The sequence below is a fragment of the Rhipicephalus microplus genome, chromosome 9 (assembly GCF_043290135.1).
Source record: "Rhipicephalus microplus isolate Deutch F79 chromosome 9, USDA_Rmic, whole genome shotgun sequence".
NCBI lineage: Eukaryota > Metazoa > Arthropoda > Arachnida > Ixodida > Ixodidae > Rhipicephalus > Rhipicephalus microplus.
Window position 1 is genome coordinate 45,564,707 of NC_134708.1, and position 21,555 is coordinate 45,586,261.

Below are 21,555 nucleotides of genomic sequence, written 5' to 3' on the forward strand. Positions count from 1 at the left end.
GTTGGCAGAAAACAATCTGCCATAAATGACATTTTTTCTGCGATGGACATTTCGCATCGAGCACTGCACCACAAGTCCTACCAGAGACTGTAAAGGAAGTACAGCCACCCTGCCACCACATCAGCTGCCACCCGCATTGAAGCAGAAAGTGCACAGAAGGTGCATGACATTTACAAGGACCTAGGAGGAGTGCCAGGCAACATTGACGTCATTTACGACGGCACGTGGATGACGAGGGGGCACAGAAGTCATATTGGCGTGGGCTGTGTAATCGAGTTGTACACAGGCTTGGTCTTGGACCACTGTGTCCTGTCCAACTACTGCCAAGGCTGTGCTGTTGGCCCCAAGCCTGGTGACGACAACTATGAGGAGTGGCTTGAGAAACACAAGCCACAGTGCCAAAAGAACACCGATGCTAATGCAGGCCAAATGGAAGTAGAAGCAGCGAGGATCATGTTTGAAAGATCGTTTACGAAGTACAAGCTTCGATACATCAATGTGCTCTGCGACGGTGACAGCCGTACGTACCTTGCCCTCACGCAAGACAAGGTGTATGGCTACATGTTGATTAAGAAACAGGAGTGTGTGAACCATGTGAAAAAAAGAATGGGCACTTCCTTGCGCAACCTTCTTGATGAGCACAAATCCAAAGGCCGAGGACTGAGCATGGGTGGCAAAGGCCGGCTGACGCAGGGCCTTATAAAGAAGTTGACGAATTATTATGGCTGGGCCATTAAGAGCCACCCCAACGATGTTCCTGGCATGGAGAGGGCCATCATGGCCACTTATTACCATGTAACATCCACAGACCAGGATCCACACCACGACCTGTGCCCAAGTGGGACTGACTCCTGGTGCCCGCACAATCAGGCATTGGCCAAGGGAGAGCCGCTGCCGCCTCACAAACATAAACTGCCCCCTCACGTGCGAGTGGCACTGCTGCCAATCTACAAGCGCCTCTCGAACAAAGAGCTCCTTGAAAGGTGTGCGCAGGGAAAAACCCAGAACGCTGTGGAGAGTATGAACAGCCTCATTTGGTCACTCCAGTCCAAGAGCCAGTTCGCCTCCCTTCGAAGTGTGGAAAGTGCAGTTGCAGATGCAGTCTGCCGTTTCAATGGTGGCTGCAAGAGTGCGCTGCAAGAGATCACTGCTCAACTGGGCTTCAATCCAGGAGACTGCTCTTTGCGGCGAGCAGCCGAAAAGGATGCCAAAAGGGTAAAGAGGGCTCAAAAGGCGCATTGTTCCACGACAAAGAAGCGCAAAACTGGGTTGCGCTCTACAGAGGCCAAGGCCACAGCATCTCAGGATTACTGCCCAAGAGGATTCTGAGTGTTTTAGGCATGTTGTGAACTTCCAAACAAGAGTGAACTTTCAAAGTCAGTTTTCTCAACTCTTGATTTTCGCCTATGTGCCTTCGCTAGAACATCTGTCATTTTCTAACAAAGACTGATAGAGTCGTTCCGTTTTTTGCACTAGGCTCAGGAGGCCTTTAGCAGTGCAATAAAGCTTTATCTCTCTTCTTACTCATCATTTAAAATTTTTAGAACACATTTTATAATTACTGCGATGCGTGCGCGAAACAACATCCATGTTTTGGAAATTTTATTTATGGTTACAAGAACTAGAAAAATCAACTAATAGCTTCTTTGCACAAGTTGATGCTTTGGGAACATAATAATATGAAAAAATAATTTCATTTAGCAATAATTATCTCTTTAAGTGTGAAGAGCATTAATTAGTATAATTATGCTTGTAACTCAAAAAGTACAAGAGGTATTTGAAAATGGTTTTCATATTTGGAATCCTCACAATCATCCACATACACACACCAAATTTCATCACAAACAGTACATTAATAAAAAAATTAGTTTTACTTGCCACGTCCCCCCTTAACTTTGCAGCAGTTCCTGATTGCTTGGTTTTTGTGGAATCTGATTTTGTGCATAGAGCACAAGTGGTTTACATGCCTCTCTATTTCTGTGTCTTTGTTGGTTCCCCATTCTTGGCATCATTAGAGCAGCATCGGTCAATCATGTTCATACAAGGGGGGCTGCATTTCTTCCATCAGTGCACATATGTTAGCAAGTACAAGACATGTGGAATCCCAGCTTTATTTCTTACCAGGCGTGCGTCCCTTTGAGTGCCACCTGTGTCCTGAGGCAATCAATCGGCCGTGTGGTCTTATAAATCACACTTGCACCCTCACAGGGGAGTATCTCTTTTTTTGTGTCCACTGCAGTACATCTTTTTTTGTGCAAACCTTACTAATTTGCAAGAGATCGCTGGGCTGGGCTCCCACCTAGGAGTTAACGGAGAGACCGTGCCTCCCGGCAGCTTCCTTGGCCTGCTGGATCGCCCAGAGTTGATTGTCTTGGCCCGTACTGAGCATCGCAGTCCGCCAACGCGCCCGAAGGTCTTCATTGGAGGTCGCGACCTCAGAACTTCTGATTAATGCTCGACATTGCTATAGGATAATGTCAAGAGTGGCTCTGTTGGTACTGTGCTAAGGGATCCTGGAAACACATTTGAGCCTGCACAAGAAAGTAACGCTTTTCTATGATATTCATACATTGTGCGCCAAGCAAGTCTTCATAGACAACGTGTGCTTGGAAAGATAAACACTCAAGTAAAAATGAGGGTGGGAATAAAATTTTTGATGGCTAGTCTTTTCTGTTTTTTTTTCACGGCACTTTAATAAAGACCAATAGGTAATGCCCACAATGGGAATACAAGATTGCAATAAAATGTTGAAAAAGGCAAGTTTCTTTTGTTTTGTTTATCATGATACCACCTCATTCAGTTTGAAAAGATAATGTTTTCGAAATGATTTCGAGACACTTGCAACATGGTGAACATGTTTCTGTGATTTTTTATCATGATTATTATTTCTACTGTTGCTGGAGATGTCTGTAACTTGTACGTAAAGCAGGCTTCTCCATGATATGATGAAGTGTGAGGAGAAGCCGAATTTAACTATACAAATATGCGTGCTGGGATTATTGATCAGCTGCCAGCTCATAAAAAGGTCTGATATGTCCTTAAGCTAGCACACAAAAAAAGCATTTCACATGTCATAACTACTAACACCGCTGACCAACACTCTTAGTTTTAAAATCCACATAGATACTCTATAATGTGGATGGCAGAATCGGCGCCGGAGTAACTCTGGTGTTGGAGGTACGAGCGTTTCATTGGAAGGCTGCAGGATCAGTTGCTGCCAGTGGTGAGCTATTGTTTCATTCACTTCAGTCTCTTCACATTTATATAATTAGTGCTTTCTTGTTGTAATTAATGTCGAGCCTAACAAAGAAAGACGAGCCTTTCCCTTTCTTTTGTTCATTGTGTATCTCAGCAGCCAGCAAGGTGAACATTCAGGAGGTTTTTTCTGCGAAGAAAAAACTTTAGAAGCTTTCTAAAGCAATTGAGCTACAAATTTCTCGTCTTTTATGCACAGTTTGTTACGCCAGTGGTTTGTTGACCTCGCATGTTCACATGCTTTCGATTGGTGGACATACAAGAAATTTCGGCCATGAATTCATTTTCTTGCCATGTAGATGCACGCCTGTCTGGCCATGTCGCATGACTATTGGGTGCGATCATACGGTTTCATTTGATTTGTTTCTTTTGGCGGGGCGAACGGACATGACATCATGTCTAGTTGACATGCACAAAAACAGATCCGCTTAACCCTCCGGGCTGACCTTGTCCACTTTCTTTAAGAAATAATTGGCGAGGGTGAAATAGCACCTGAGGAATGGAAGTAAAGGAAAGGGAAACCCCCCTCTCATCTTGGAATGCTGAGTAACTTAGCAGTCTGGAAGTCAAAATATGTGGCAGACATTGCGCACCCCTCCCCTCATCTCCACGAACCTTTGAGCGCACACCTTTGGTAGAAGATGTATAAAAATTGAGAACTGTCTTTAGAAAAGTTGGTGCACCATTTCAGATATTGCGTAGGAATAAATATTTAATTATGTATGCATGTATTTATTTAGTTAAATATGATAATACTACAACAGCTCTGTGTGTCTTTGAAATTTTCGTTTGGAAATGTGTTACAGGGAACTGCTCCAAAAGGCTGATTTGCTGCACCAAAAGGCTTTAGCTTCTCCATAAGCAGAATCAAAGTGATCTTGGTGAACCACATCTCTGACTTCATATATATGTGTGTGTGTGTGTGTGTGTGTGTGTGTGTGTGAGCGCGTGTGCGCGCGCGCGCGTGTGTGTGTGTGTGTGTGTTTTCCGCCCCCTATATGTGAAAATAACTAAAAGGAAAAAGGGGGGTTGCCCGTACCACCAGGAGGTATAACGGGCACAAGCCAATCTAACATAAATGAAGAGGGGAAACTTCCCAATTTTTATTTTTTATTTTTAAAGCCAATTAGTTAAAAAAAATAACATGGTTAAAACCTAGTGAGTGCGGCATAAAACTGTAATAAATAAACTAGTTAGCTTCTCAGGAATGAGCAGGTCGATATGCAGCAGCAGTGTATTTCCCCCACTTGAGTTTTTGGAGTTCACGTGTGTGTGTGTGTGTGTGTGTGTGTGTGTGTGTGTGTGTGTGTGTGTGTGTGTGTGTTTGTGTGTGCGTGTGTGTGTGTGTGGGTGTTTATTTTAAATGCATTGTCGTTGAATGCAGAAAGTCCAAAAACAAACAACGAAGTGGGATGCGAGCCAGTGGTCTTGAGGATGGGTAAACGTTGATGAGGATGGTAGCAGTGGCCTCTGTGATGTCGAAGCCCATTTCTTCACCAGGAGTCATGTAGCCAGGCACGTCGGGCTGTCGTTCCAACCAGCGATGCAGCAGGGAACCTTGGGCAGCCTGTTTGCCGCTGCGAACTTAGACAAGGCGCCGTTCGCAATAGTAACAAGCTTTAAAAAAAAGAAAGAAAAAAAAGAAGAAAAAGGGGGAGAGCAGGATTAGGTACTTGCGCAAGCGTTGCGGATGCTATGGTTCGAGTACCTAGGCAAAATTGAGCAGTGATGCTATCGTTATCAGGTGCCGAGGTTTTCCCCCTCCTTGGTTGGCATAACTGCGACTGTAATCGAGAGCATTCACGCAAAAGTTGTGATAGGGAGGTGATTCGGAGTATGAAGCGATGTCCTGATAAAGTGTTGGTAGCTAATGCGTGTCATGTGGATGTCATAGAAACAGAGTTGCACATGGCGGTCACTAACTGAAGTAGATACGCGCGAGATTTATCTATTGGTCAATAGCCCTTAATAATGCGCAGGTAGTGTTGTATCCCTTTTGGGCACACAAAAAAGGGTCACAATGTGTTGTGTGTTTGGGCATTCATTAAAGTAGTGTTGTTCGCTCAAGCAAGGTGCACCACACATATACCTGTCCGATGCACTTATATTGAATCGATGAAGATAATACTGAAAGTGTCCGTGACAAGATAATAAGTGTGTTAGGTATTTAGGAGGGGGGAACCATTGAGGAATTTTGTACGGACTTGTGATCCAATGAAATAGCGTTGTCTCAGGTTCTCAGTCTGCCAATGGCTGTGTCAATATTGCCGCATTCAACCTGCAGAGGAGAGCTCGCACAGCCAGAGAGGAAGACGAAGCTCTTGCCCGGTCCTCTTTCCGAGCGCCTTTGATTTTTAATTAAAGTGAGCTCTTCTATATCGAACTCCTGCTGTGTCTGCGTCGTGACACTGGTGGAGGAGCTGGGTACATGTCCAGGACACCTTCCAACAGCCCGGGATCTAGTCCACAAAGACTTCCGCTCGTCGAAACACCCGTTCACCGCGCCAGCCGCCGCCTGTTAGGCCTGAGCCCAGAGTTCGGTCCTTGGACGGAAGACATGACCGCGCCGGGAAGCAGTTGCCCCACCATGACGAGCCCAAGCACGACACAGGTGACTGTTTTCACCCCTAAAACTCCTGTGGACTTTCATGGCAACACATATGAGGACGCAGATGACTGGCTTGAGGAGTTCGAGCGCACAGCCAACGTTAACGGGTGGAACGCCGCACAGAAGTTGGGGTACGCGTATTTCCCTCTTCAAGACGGGGCTCGCACGTGGTTCACGAATCGCGTGTGGTACACGTGGGACGAGTTCCGGCGGAAGTTCCTGGATACCTTCGCAAACACCGAAAGGCGGGAGCAGGCACAACGACTCCTTGAATCACGGATACAAAAGCCCAACGAGTCTGTTGCAATGTTTGTTGAGGACATGGCTCGTCTCTTTCATCGAGCCGATCCCGATATGTCCGAGAACAGAAAGATCAGCCACCTCATGCGTGGTGTTAAAGAGCAGCTGTTTGCTGGTCTCGTACGGAACCCACCTTCAAGCGTCGACGAATTTTTGAAGGAGGCGACCGCCATAGAACGCGCACTACAGCTACGGTACCGCCAGTACGACCGTCCAAACAACAGCGGACAAATCAGCGCAACCGCCGTGACCACCGTGACACCTGACGAGCGTTCTTTGCGTGACCTGATACGCGAAATTGTACAAGAAGAGGTGAAGAAGCTCGCTGCCACACCGAATGACTGCGCGATTGCGTCGGTCACAGAAGTTGTTCGCCAAGAAATAAGGCAAGCGCTTTCACTTCCCGAGCCGAACACTGAAATAATTAGGCCAACGTATGCAGATATTCTCCGTCGACAGCCTAGATCTAACGTGCCACCACCTCAACAGTACCACCAGCAACAGCCGCCGACAGTGCCTTGGTACTACAGGGAAACGTCAACGCCGATGCGACCCCCACTCCGCAAAACCGACATATGGCGTACCCCTGACTACAGGCCCCTGTGCTTCCATTGTGGGGAAGCAGGCCACATCGTGCGGTATTGTCCTCATTGCGTTGCCGGGTATCAAGGATTTCCGTCCACTACCCCTCGCCGCTATTTCGACGGAAGACGCAACGTTGAAACGAGCGCGACGATCCCGCGAGACGTTTCTCCTGGGTTCCGGTCACGCTCGCCCTCCCTAGGTCATTTTCCCCGATCTAATAGGGGTAGCACCACGGACATGGCGAGAGGAAGGTCTCCCAGTCCACGCCGGGGAAACTAAAAGCAGCGACCTTAGGGGGGAAGGTTGCGAATTGCCGAAGATTTGAAAATCCCCCATTACCGCCGCATGAAGTGCCGCACATTTCGAAGGAACCGACGAAAGACGAGATTGTCACCGCCGACATTACACTGTCAATTGACGGTCACGACGTGACCGCACTGGTCGACACTGGTGCGGACTTTTCAATAATGAGTGCGAATCTGGCCGACCAACTCAAGAAGGTAAAAATGGAATGGACGGGGCCGCAAATTAGAGGAGCCGGAGGCCAGCTGCTGACACCTACCGGAAAGTGCACCGCACGAATCAAGATTGGAGATTCATCATTCGTGGCAACCTTCGTTATTCTTGCTGAGTGTTGTAAACAGGCCATCTTGGGTATGGATTTCCTGCGGGAGTACGGTGCCATTATAAATATACTGGACGGTGTACTGACCTTCTCAGCGGACCATAGCGCAGTGCTGCAGCGCAAGCCCATGCGCGTGATTGACGACGTGACCATGCCACCGTTGTCGTGCCGCCTCGTCTCTGTCACGTGTAACACGCAGCATAGTGGAGAAGGTGTCGTGGAACAAATATCGACGCTTTTACTCTCTCGAGGAATCGCTATTGCCAGAAGTCTCGTCAGTGTAGTGTCTGGGCAAGCAGAGGTCCTGTTAACAAACTTCAGCAACGAGCGTCGACACATTGCAGAGGGTACCACAGTTGCATACTTCGAAGAAATTGTAGAATTCCGCGAGTGCTTCGCAGTACAACAGGCAGAGACACCGGCCGCTTCAACACCACTGCCTGTCGACGTGAGCACAGATTTATCGCCAGCGCAGAGGCAGAGTCTTCTAGATATTCTCGGCCAGTTTGAAGATTGTTTTTCGTCGACCTCGAGGGTAAATCAAACGCCACTGACAAAGCACCGAATTATAACGGAAGAGACGGCAAGACCAATTCGACAAAACCCATACCGCGTGGCGCCGAAAGAACGCGAAGCAATCCAAGAACTAGTCCAGAAAATGCTCAATGATGACATCATTCAGCCATCAAAAAGCCCCTGGGCATCACCGGTAGTGCTAGTTAAGAAGAAAGACGGCAGCTTACGCTTCTGTGTGGACTACCGCAAGCTGAACCGCGTGACAAAGAAAGACGTATATCCACTACCGCGTATTGACGATTCACTTGACAGGCTGAGGCATGCACGCTTCTTCTCGTCGATGAACCTAAAAAGCGGTTATTGGCAAATCGAGGTCGATGAGCGGGACAGAGAAAAGACTGCTTTTGTTACGCCTGACGGGCTTTACGAGTTTAAAGTCTTGCCCTTTGGATTGTGCTCAGCCCCAGCAACATTTCAGAGACTGATGGATACCGTCCTATCAGGCCTTAAGTGGCAGACGTGTCTGGTATACCTCGACGACGTCATTGTTTTCTCACCAACATTCGAGGAACATCTAAGACGGCTGCTATTAGTATTTCGAGCAATACGGTCCGCTGGTTTATCACTGAAACCTGAGAAATGTCATTTCGGTTTCAAGGAACTCCGATTCTTAGGACATGTGGTGAGCCATGAAGGTGTTCGTCCGGACCCCGACAAGATCGACGCCGTCCGAAAATTTCTGGTGCCAACAGAAAAGAAGGCCGTAAGACGTTTTCTTGGCCTTTGCGCCTACTACCGCAGATTTATCGCCAATTTCTTGCACATAGCGTCGCCCTTAACACGCATAACGAGAGACGATGTTCCATTTTTATGGGGCGAAGAGGAACAAGCAGCATTTCACGGTCTACGACAGCGCCTGCAGACACCCCCTGTGCTTGCTCACTTTGACGAGGACGCTCCAACCATGATCCACACTGATGCCAGCAACGTAGGTTTAGGCGCTGTACTCGTCCAGTGGCAAGACTCAGCCGAGAGAGTGATTGCATATGCAAGTAGGACGCTTTCCCGTGCCGAGTCCCATTATTCCACAACGGAAAAGGAATGTCTTGCTGTAGTATGGGCAGTTCTGAAGTTTCGCCCATACCTCTACGGCCGTCCCTTCCACGTAGTCAGCGACCACCACTCTCTTTGCTGGCTGACCAACTTGAAGGACCCATCCGGTCGGCTAGCGCGCTGGAGCTTACGCCTACAAGAATTCGATATGACGGTCGTCTATAAGTCGGGACGACAGCACTCTGATGCTGATTGCTTATCCAGGTCGCCTATAAAGCAAGATGATGTCTCAGAAGATGATGACATGGCATTTTTAGGAGTGGTCGACACGGTCACCATTTCGTCTAAGCAGAAAGAAGACAGTGAGTTGCTCCCTCTTATTAATTTTCTTAACGGCCAGTCTACAAGCGTTCCCAAGATATTTGCAAGGAGCCTGCCATCATTCTGCTTGCGCAGTGGTGTCCTATACAAGAAGAACTTTGCCCCCAGCGGAAATGCCCACTTACTTGTCGTCCCGACATCCATTCGCGATGAGATCCTGAGCGCTTGCCACGATGAGCCAACCTCCGGCCACCTCGGATACACGCGCACATTAGCCAGAATCCAACAAAAGTACTACTGGCCGAAGCTTCCAGGCACTGTAAAGCATTACGTCCGCACGTGCCTCGATTGTCAACGACGAAAATCGCCACCTTTAAAACCAGCCGGATTGTTGCAACCAGTTCAAGTGCCCACCATGCCTTTTGCACAAATCGGAATGGATCTCCTTGGACCATTTCCGACTTCGCATACTGGAAATAAGTGGGTAATTGTCGCTACGGACTATCTCACTCGCTACGCAGAAACAAAGGCTTTATCAAGCGGAACTGCAGTAGAAGCGGCACGATTTTTCGTTGAAAATATCGTTCTGAGGCATGGCGCTCCTAGAATTATAATAACAGACAGAGGTACCGCTTTCACGGCTATGCTCCTCAAGTCGGTGCTTGAGTTGAGTGGAACAGCGCATCGAAAAACTATCTCCTACCACCCACAAACCAACGGCTTAACAGAACGCCTCAACAAGACAATTGCTGATATGCTTAGTATGTACATCGACGTGGATCATAAAAATTGGGACGACGTTCTACCATACGTGACGTTTGCCTATAATACGGCGCAGCAGGAAACTACACGGAGCACGCCATTTAGTCTTCTTTATGGCCGTGAAGTGACGACAATGCTTGATGCCATGCTGCTGCACGACTGCGAGGATACAGACACGGATGTTCAAGCCTTTACCCAACGAGCTGAAGAGGCATGGCAGCTAGCACGCGTGCGAATCGCCCGACAGCAGAGTTACGACGCACGACGTTATAACCTGCGACACCGATACGTCACTTATCAACCAGGCGAGAAAGTGTGGGTCTGGAGCCCTATTCGCCGACGCGGCCTTTGTGAAAAGTTACTGAAGAAGTACTTTGGTCCCTACAATGTTATACGGCGCCTAAGTGACGTGAATTATGAGGTCATCCCTGACAGTTCCTCGCGAGCTCAAAAATCTGAAATCGTACACGTTGTGCGGATGAAGCCATATTGCAGTGAGCCAGTTGCGTAATACGTCAACTATAGATACACCGCGTATTCTGTAGCCGAGCATCGGGTCGATGCTCTTCCTGGAGGGAGGCAAATGCCGCATTCAACCTGCAGAGGAGAGCTCGCACAGCCAGAGAGGAAGACGAAGCTCTTGCCCGGTTCTCTTTCCGAGCGCCTTTGATTTTTAATTAAAGTGAGCTCTTCTATATCAAACTCCTGCTGTGTCTGCGTCGTGACATTATGAATTCAAGATTTTATGAAACTGAGTTTGTACTGACCGAATTGATATTTTGGCGTAACGCACGAAGCCTGATTTCCCTCCTAATGCAGCTGCAGCGTCAGCTAACTCATTTCCCGAAATTCCCAAAGGGCCAGGTACATGATACAATTTTATAATTTTGCCTGACGAGATTATATGGTTAAGAAGCAGCTTAATGTTCCGAATTCTTTCATCGTTATCAGTGAGACATGAAAGTTTCATTAGAATCGATAGACAGTATGGGTAAATGTGGGCTGGCGTGTTCAAGTTGTTTGTAAAAACGAAACGAAGAGCTTCTTGGAATGCTATTGATTCCGTGTCGTATGCACTTAAAGCGTTGCGGATCTGAAATTTTTTAACAGTTATGATTTTTCCATCCTTTGTCAAAGCAATGTATGCCGCACCCGTCGCGTAGGACGTGTGTGAGCCGTCAGTGTATACGTGAATGGCTTTTGTTTTGAAAATAACCACTTCTTGTGATGATGAGAGCTTAGTGAAAGTAAATTTATATTTTCTACTGGGGTGATGAGCCCACGGACTGCATGAATATAGTATGTCAGCCGGTTTGGATGTTTTTACACCAAAATAAGTTACGTTCCGGAGTATATATGAATAAGGAAAATTCTGCAGATTGTCTGTCCAACTCTAGTGGTAACGGAGGCGCGTTAGCGAGAATCTGTAGGGATGACGTACGTGAGGTGTAAAATGCACCTGTTAAGGAAATTAAGACGGTTCGCTGAACTGATAAAACTCGCGCCCTAATGAATTTTGATGGGAACATAGGCCACCATACCGGAGATGCATACGTGAGAGAGGGCAATATCACTTGACGGTATAGTCGTCTAATGAGTGTACTTTTTAATGAACGGTGCGATTTAACAAATGCGAGGAGCCGGGACGTGGACACTTCAGCCTTTCCTTTAATGTAGTCAATGTGGGCATGAAAATTTAAAGAGGGGTCAAATAATACGCCTAGAATCTTAATTTCTTTCTTGTGTTTGAGAAAAATGCCATCCATGCGGATAGATGGGCAGCGTTTTGATGTACCCATGTGTCCGTTATTAAAGAACACGAAGAACGACTTCTCGGCGCTTACGGTAACTTTTTGTTCTCGTGCCCAACCAGATACCAAAGCCAAGACATGCTCAGCCTTTGCTTGTAATCGGAGTCTTGACTTATCTGTGATAACAATGATGGTGTCGTCCGCGTACGCCTGTATGTGTACGTCGGGTGGCACGGGAAGATTGAGTAAGCTATGTATTACTATTTTCCACAGTAGCGGACTGATAGGGGATCTTGCGGGCTGCCAATTGTTGTACGAACTGTCTCTTCTGCGACGTTGGTCCCTCCCCAACCTGCAGCCGGTGCGGAGACCCAGAGACCCTCGAACACCTCCTCTGTGCCTGCCCTGGCTTAGCACAGGAACGCTTGAGGGCCTACGCGGCCTACAGGAGACAGGGTCTGCCCATATCTCCACCCTGGAACACCTGCTGTTCCCGTCTCGTCCACATCCAGCAGCACTCCGCAGCCTGGCGGAGTTCGTGGAGGAGTAAAGAATTGCTGCCTACCGCTGATCCCAAGAGCCATGCTGCCCTTGCCCTTGCCAACGGCCTGCTGCTCGCGCTGAAGCGGACCGGACATCCCCCCTTACACACCACACACTATTCCTCCTATCCTCTTTCATCCCTCTCCACCCCACCCCGAAGGCACTGCGCCGTGTCGCCTGTAGGCAGACAGAAATTAGGTGCCTTCTTCCTTTTCCTCATGAACCACTACCACCACCTATGCGCACACCGGCACTGCGCCGTGTCGACTGTAGGCAGACAGAAATTAGGTGCCTTCTTCCTTTTCCTTACGAACCATCAACCAGTCACCCATGAAGAAGCAACCAAGTCTGTTCCGAAACGTCGGGTTTATGAAAAACTTTTGGTTGAAGTCTATATCATCTCCCTGTTTCATACCGAACCAGACAGACTTCTGTCAAATGTTTTCATCCAAGTCGGCATGGAAGCAGGGCGCAGCGCCTCGGCACTAATTTGATGCCACATTTTCTTGCTCCGCGCGGTCGAGCAAACGTTCATGCCGCATCTCAACTAGCTGGTATCTAAAGATGGTGATAATAGTGACGTCAATGCAAGTTATTTTGATTAAAATACTGACTCTTTACTCTAATTTACGGCTTGTAGTCAATGGCGAGAACAGGAACCCCAGAGTGACAAATATTGAAGCGCCAGCGATGAATGTCACGCTCGTTTTGCATATTAACAGCCACTTATGCAAAGATCGTGGTAGACAGCACAAACGTCTAATTGATGTGGTGCGTTCCGCGTACAATATTTGATTTAAAATATGTTCTAGAATATAATAACCACTGATGTTTATTACATCACGCATAAAAACGTTGTGAAACTCAAATATTAGCACTACAAATAAGACATTTTGCGCATAAAGTGTATGCACAACAAAGAACAAATAACATTGTTTAAAACTTGTAAAGCACAGAAAATTATTTTTGAGAAATGTCTAAATATGCAATATTTCAAGATAGTTAATACGTTGAAGTTTATACAAATTTGATAAGACTTATCAGCTTTGTTTCCAGAACAAGTTTCTCAGATTTGGGTGCACGTTAAAGAACCCCAGGTGGTCAAAATTTCCGGAGCCCTCCACTACGGCGTCTCTCATAATCATATGGTGGTTTTGGGACGTTAAACCCCACATATCAATCAATCAATCAGGTTTATTTTTTGTCTTTCTGATGGCATTTATACGTTGTTGGTTATAAGACCCCTGAGCACAGGCTGAAGCTTGAACACCTTCACATGAACGCTCATACCCTTTCGTGGTGACTAGACAGGTTGAAATAAAAAAAATTACGCAGATATTTTTTTGTGTGTATGTCATTATAGTTTTTCTTTACTTCCACAAAATTTGTGCATATATTTTGGTAGTACAAGCACCCCGCCAGTAAATAAAGGATGGCGCCAATGCAGGCCTTCGTACTGTACAGGTGCCTGTACTGGCACCTGGTGCTCAATATCAGTGCGATGTCCAGTAGATGTGCTGTTATGAACAGGAAAAAAAAAACAGTTACACTAAATTTCTTGAGTTTTATGATGCTTTCTTTCGGATAGCTCATGAAGAATGCTAAGTTTCGGTACATTTGTACAAGTAATTTTCATTAAATGAGCATTTCGCGTATATTCCGCGTTTAGTTTAGAAGTTTTTTGTGAGACATATATTTGAGATTTTAAAATTTGTTATTTGATATCCTGCACCAAAGACACATTTTAAAACTTACAACCGCGGAATAACGGCCGAGGTAACAGTCCATTATTTTTTTTTTGGTAACTGTAACGGTAATGCGCTACCTTTTTTTTGCAAGTAACACAGGGTGGTAACGCTTTGCATTTCTGTTTGAGTAACGAGTATAACGTATTTTGCTTTTCATCCCCTAACTCATACTCAGCTGGTCTAATGTGAAGCAGCCTGGAAGCAGTAAGCTATATATACGTAACATGCATGTCATAATTACATGTGTAGACATGTAATTTCGTTCGTCTTAGCGTCATATTACGCAATAACAATTTCGTTGTACAAGCTAGCGACATGGTCGTTTGCGCACCGTGAGAAGGGCACGCAAATCATGTTGTACATGCCATGGATTTTATGGTTGTCATCTTAGCTCCTAAATTATTCATTGCACAATCACGTGACAGAATTACAAACTGAGAACATGTAAAGCTAGCCAAACGGCCACACACGCACCATGCGTATGGTATAATGTCATGCTGCATGACATGCATGTCACGATTTTCGCATTACTATCTGTCATTTATGCTAGTCATACGCAATTGCGTCATCGTATCGATTTTGGTATATATCAAGTTAATGAAACGGCCACTATTGCACTATGACCATGGCATACAAACAATGCTGTTCATGAGAAACAAGACATGATTTTAATATGACCTGTCATTCATGATCGTCCTACAGTCGTGTTGTGCCCCACCAGTTTTGATATAAACCTCATGAACGACATGGTCAGGAGAGCGCGGCATATAAACAATGTTGTTCATGAGAAACAAGACATGATTCTATAATGACCTGTCATTTATGATTGCCATACATTTGTGTTATGCCCCACCAGTTTTGATATAAACCCCATGAACGATATGGTCCGATGAGCACAGAGTCGTAAGCGGCTAGATAGAAAGACAGATACGCCCAAAGTTACCTAAGTTCATTAATGAATGTTTCACATTTAAGGTACTCTTGCGCGATATGGTTGTTCCGAATGATATTACTCACAACGTGTTCTCTTTTCGCTGCAGCAATCCATAGTCCTCTATCTGGTGCACAAATCGCAGTTCGAACCTCGTGATTTTTTTTATACGAGTGATGCGTGAAAAATGAAATGCAAGACGAAGTACATGCATTGAAAAATATTGTGAGCGCCCCGAGCAGTTCTGAAACACACCGATGCAAATGCGGGCCTTGAAAACTACGATTAAGCACGTTTTATACTCCGCAAGTTCGCTTCCCTGCACTGCATATTCGTCCAACTAACGGCAGTACCTGCCATTCAATGGCAGGTACTGCCGTTAGTGGAAATGAGGCCCTAGTTGCACATGGACACGTTTTCCTCGTCAAACTGTAACCAAACAGCGCAACACGCTATTTACTAATTGTTAACTGGCTTCTCCGTTATACCGAGGTTTATTGCAAGAAAGCCAGCTTTAAATTTATGAAAAGGGTTTAGAAGGTTTACAAAAAACGATCCAGGAAGCTACATGGCTTAAGCTACGAAATAACGCATTATATTAATCGAAAGATCGTTTATCGACCAATCTAAAACCGGGAGTTGTTTTTGAAATCTATTTTCTAAACTTTGCAATCGATGTTTAAAGAGGCCAAAGTGTGTCAAAATTTGGTCCGCTCCCTTAGGCTGTGTGGAAAAATGTTCAGATTGTCTGGGAAGGAAGGCTCTTAGTCGCACGACATTGAAATTAGGCGTCAAATGTTATGGTGGTTGCTTAGTATTATAAACCGGGAGTCTTTTTGATATCATGTCTGGTTCGTGAGATATGAATTTTTTTCGTGCGCTTCCCATTCAGTTACGCTGAGGTGATCCGGCTGCCGCCGAGAGATGGCGCGACATGTTATATCTAGAATTCCTAGGGAAAGGAACAGCAGACTCGCTGTGTACGGGGTTATCAAGTCATTCATGGATCTCAAGTAGACTAAAATGTAATAACGGTAACTTCTTGCGCCAGCTGGTAGGAGGTATCTTGAACGCCATGCAGGATTTACTTACCTGGCTTTTTGTTTTGCTAGAGTTTTACAGAGATCACGAATACACGGGAGAAACAGTTGACTAGGGCTGGGAACGCCGTGTCTTGTGACAATATTTTTCATCTGTCACAATGAGTTTTCTATACTCAAATACCATCCCTGATAAAATAAAATCACTGTTTTCATTCATTGTTTTTAGGCATCAACCAACGCGTGGAAGAGGGGCCCCTCGAAGACTCGCCTTCGCAACCACGAAGTCAAGCCGAAGAACATCCCGGCTGCAAAAAAAAAAAAAAAAAAAAAACGACACGTTGGTGTTTCCATTAATCGGTATGTGACAGCGTTTCGCGAGGCGAATAATCATCGCAAGATAATATGTACGCCCATTGCAAGCTGAAATGGTTTACACACTATTCCAGCGTTCTCAGAGCTTCTAAGAACTTCGCTTCTCTTGCTGCGTGATCAGTGCGAGGTCGGCACCTTAATACGAGGGACGGAGGCACCGCTGAACTTGACACCATGAACTTTGACGTGATGAAGCTCTTCCATAGAGGACTGCGACAAGATGACGTCGAGCGTAAAGAAGCTCGCCTTAAGAAACACAACCCAACTTGCCTGAGATCCGGGGAGAACCTTTATTATGAAACGATTTCAGAAAAGGATGCCACCGTCCTCCGGCAGATGTTGAAAACAGGACCATCGGTGGGGATGCTTTCAATTAGCGATATATCTCTGAACGCTTTCAGGATTGCTTTCGACGAGCTTCACCCGCCTTCTGAGTTGCAGATCGTGTACCACGAGGTAGACTGTCAAGGCGAGGGCTTGAGCATAGATCTCTCGGCGGTGTTTGCAAAACTGGACTCGTTGGAACTTCGTTGCCACAACATCGGGAGCGGATTCGCAAAGGAAGTTGCAAGGTACATCGAAGGCGACTCGCTCCAAAAAATAGTCATCTGGGAAAGATGTGGAGGTGACGAAGGTGCCGCCCGCATCATCAAAGCCATCGAAAGAATTCACACCCTCAAAAAGTTCGCCTTGGCCGAGATGGAGTTGTCCCCCAAGATGTTAATCACATTCGCGGAGATGCTCGCGACTAGCTCCACCCTCGAGCTGCTGGACATAAGTAGCGCATGTGCCGCGCAAAGGGATAAAGTGTCATGGCTGTTGTCACGGCGCCACTATATTATTTCAAAAGACTCGAAATAAAGTGGTCCAACCGGCTTCTCTCAGAGCTAGGCACACTCATCCGCAATGAAGCATGCCGCTCCAAGGTGTCCGTCAGCTTGGGATCAATTGCCGACGAGAGAGCTCTTCAGAATTTTTGGGATGCCGTCGCCAGTGACAAAAAACTTCGCGAACTTTTCATCCACGCAAACAAGTATGGAAATGTAGACGTCGAAAGTGTAGGTGCTGAGGACGAAAATGAAGACGCAGACGAAGAACGTGAGGACACAGTCGACGCACGTGAGGACGCCGCAGGCAAGCTGGCTCGCCGCGTCGATCCAGTGAAGCGTAAGAGGACTCTCCGAAAAAGACTCGGCAACAAGCGCATGAAGAATGACAACGAACGTCCTCTTGCCAGAATCATCGATGCCATGAAAGAGAACTGTTCCATCAGAAAGTTCTTCATGGGGACCGATTCGGTGACGTCCGAGATGGCGACGTCCCTCTCGGAGTTGTTTGCGGTAAACCGGACGCTCACTCACGTCCGCGTGGGCAGTTTCCGGGAAATATCGCCCAGTGACGTAGACACTGTCCTGCGCGGTTTGCAGAAGACCTACAACCTGGATCCTCTCGGCGTTCACTTGAAAACAAATCAGTTGAGAACACACCGCGAAACATACGCGCTTTTAGACAGGAACTCTGCACTTGTAAACAAGTCCTCCCGATTTGTCATTTCCGGCGTTGGAATCAGCGATCAGCAAGGCACTGATGGTCCGAAAAACGTGCGCTTAAGTGGTTTCCTCGTCAAGAAAGTCCACGAGCTGGTTAAACGACCGAGGAGTCTACTAGAAACAAATTCAACTTGAGCATGCTTAACCATTGGATCACTACTCCCGCAAAGGGACAGACACAGAGTCTGCCCGTAAAGTGATAAGACTGGGTCTGATAAAAATGATTTTTTTATCCGGTTGGAGGATGCTATATTTAAAACCTTCAAAACGTTTTCACGAGGGATTTATGCACTGATCACAACGCATTAACCCGATGCAAAGGCAAGTCAGCTGCTGTGACCTCCCTCAGAGACCCTGTAGCGATGACCTTTCTGGTTTCTATTGAGTGTTACAGGGGGAAAGTCTGCCGGCTCACACCAGGGTTAACATCCTCATACAGCACGGAAGTGAACATTGCATACTTCGTATTCTCAACGCTCATGAGAAGCCAGAGATCGAGCCTACTGTATTCACACTGTTCCTACCAGTGAACGGGCTCTTCCAGAATCAATGACTGAGGTCACATCAGGTGATTTTCAGGGAGTCTTTGCGCGTCGTAATTGATGTATCGCCACCCAAGATAACCGTTTGAATAATTGAAGTTATATTTACTGACACGATCGAAAAATTATTTTTTTACAGATGCAGTCGTATGACATTGTAGACAGACCTTGTATAGTCAAGTACGGACAGCAAGTCATTGAACCACGATTACGCTACATGTAGTTCAACAACATTGTCGAAATGCCATATCATTGTGCTCAACATGAACACGACGGAAGTTTGCGGACCTGGAAGAAGTGATCAGCACGGACTGAAGGCTCGCACGAAGCTCACAGCCAGCGTCTGTGCGTGTCAAGATTCCATCTTCAGGAAAGTGCATTCGCCGCGACTGCAAGGAACCCAAGTGCAGTGCTGCTCATGACTCGCAGTTTAAATAGGCTACACATATGAGTATACATTATGCATTCTGCAGTAGATACCATTCATTGCCTTTGTTTGTTCGCGCCTTCAGTGTTGTGTGCAATAATAAAGAGCCGACTAATCCTGGCTTCTTTCACTTGAATGTTGTGCTTTCCGGCTGATACTGAGATTAGGCAAAGCATCTTTTTGTTGGGAAATAAATATATTTATCCTTGTTGACAACGCTCCCGTTGTGCCATATCCCATACCTTCACGAAGACTAACTGGCCCATTTAATTATTACTCCCACAATATATATATATATATATATATATATATATATATATATATATATATATATATATATATATATATATATATATATATATATATATATATATATATATATAGGCATGGTGGTTAACTGGCCGTAGCGTTGCAAGTAGTCAAGTGGATCCTTCGTGAGCAGTGACAACGTGGTTTATTTCGACGTTTCAGCCAGAGTCTGGCTTTCATCAGCATTGAGGGTACAGCTTGTTGGTGCTCAGCTTTATACAATCTTAAATCAGAGGAGGAGAGAGAGAAAGAGGGAAAAAATGAGAATATAAGGTGGGCTCCCCCGCGCACCCCTTTTCACCCTTCCTCCTCCCTCTCCCTTTTCTTCTTTAGGATGTCTGTGGTCTGTGTATCCTTCCTTTCACTAAGGTATTGTTCCCGACCAGACGCCGCCGCATGGCTCTGGTGGTTCGGTGTGGGGGATAAGAGCTTTTTAACGAAGTTTAAGTCTTAAACTACTCAGCGCCTCGTCGACATCTCGTCGTTGAACGAGGGGCGCCGCGTATTGCCGCAGAGGCTGGCAAGCGGGTGCAATGCCAATTCTTGCCCGCTTCTGGATTGCGCGTGCAGTAAGGGTACAGTTACCCTAGTACAGTGCACTAGAGGGGGGCAGTGGAATGAACGAGGCGGCCGCGCCGCATCTCGGTTGATTCTCCGGCGGGTGACAGTAGCGGCGGCGCTGTCTTCCTATGGGACTGAAGATCTCAGGAGCGTCTGCATTGGTAGAGCGTGCGCCATAGCCTACGAAAGCGCACAATTGCTTGTTTTTATCGCGTCTAATGCGTTTCTGAGCCTTTACCAGTGGACGCACCTGCTACGCGCCATGGTGCACGAGTGAATATGCAGGCACACCGAAATCGCGTCGTTACATTTGCTGTTCCGAGAACCTGTGCCGACCAAAAAAAAAAAAATGTCAATCGGAATTCGCACGGATCCACCTAGCTTCTCAATCAAGCAGCACTTTGAGCTGCGTTACATCATAAGTGGCTACTGGCGAACTACAAAGAGAGGAAAAGTTTCAAAATTGCGATTAGATCATACGCTCGTTTTGTCGGCAGTCTCTACGATATCCAGAGCACAGTCTTCCTCATATGAGTCTACATGAGCTCGATTTTTTCACGAGAAACCGGAGTATAAGTAACGTTGTCACAACATTTATATCGGTGACGACTTAGTTTTATCATGCCAGTTTGACTGAAGATAATAATTATTGCTTTCTTAAAGGCTTATTACAATGTAAACATAGTAAAAACAACACACAAGCATATTAAAAAGTGTCATTTGTATATGTAGCCTTACTGTTAATCTGCCTAAATTCATTGCAACCAGTTCTCATTTTGTATCGACAGCTTAAATTAGGCTGCTTTCCAAATATCCTATTTGCGTAACGGCATTGCAAGCCAGCAAACTTATGACGATGTTTTGTATTATAAGCGTAGTGCTATTAGTAAGTGTCGAAAGTGTAGGCAGGCAGTGCTGCATCTTGTTCTGAGAAATTTAAGTTTTAAATGTACACAGTAAATACACACACACACACACACACACACACACACACACACACACACACACACACACACACACACACACAAACACACACACACACACACACACACACACACACACACACACACACACACACACATGAGCGTATAAATATCCACAAGTACACGCACTTAAGTCAGAAGTCACCGCCCCATTACAATATATTCAATTTTTAGGCGGTGCATTTTTAGTCAGACTACGTCAGGCTTAAACTACCTTTAAGACGTCATATGGTCGAAAAGGTGAAATTTACAGTGCGCATTTGTACAGAGACACGCTATTTTCACCTTCGCCAACTGTAAACGTTCGGCGCAAGGCTAGCCAGAATTTTTTTGTTGTTGTTTTGACGGGGGAGAGGAAGCAGCATAACGACTAACTTTGGCAATCGGTGGTCGCTGTGAATGCGTTTAAATATTTAAGTATACCCTCAAAAGTGAAATTACGAAAACACTTCGCAGTGCAGGAGGTTCAAATTCCCTTCCTCTCCTCTTTTTGCTTATAGCTTCCTGATATTGCGTGCGTTTGACACGGTATTTGTTTTTTAATCTCGCAGCTTTCTGAGCACAGCTAACTTCCAATAAATCGGCTCAGTTATTCTGAATAATATAGACGCCTAACCAACGAATAAAGAGTTAAGACAGAAGAAATCATAATAAGACAGGCGCTTTTTAAATAATTTTCGACTCTCACAAGGGCTTTTTTGGAGCTCAAATTCAGTAGATTGGTGTGTCATACTTCTAGGGCTATAATATCGTGTTCTAGACATGAATTA

At 46.0% G+C, this 21,555-nt stretch overlaps 1 protein-coding gene across 1 annotated transcript in view; it reads left to right on the forward strand.

The window, feature by feature from the left end:
- Positions 1-21,555, forward strand: part of LOC142772248 (uncharacterized) — an 82,662-nt gene that overhangs the window by 14,064 nt on the left and 47,043 nt on the right. Inside the window, exons 2-3 of the mRNA XM_075874443.1 lie at positions 16,815-17,191; positions 17,299-18,056. Of these exons, the coding sequence (XP_075730558.1) occupies positions 16,815-17,191; positions 17,299-18,056 (1,135 nt within the window). The remainder of the gene's footprint in view (positions 1-16,814; positions 17,192-17,298; positions 18,057-21,555) is intronic.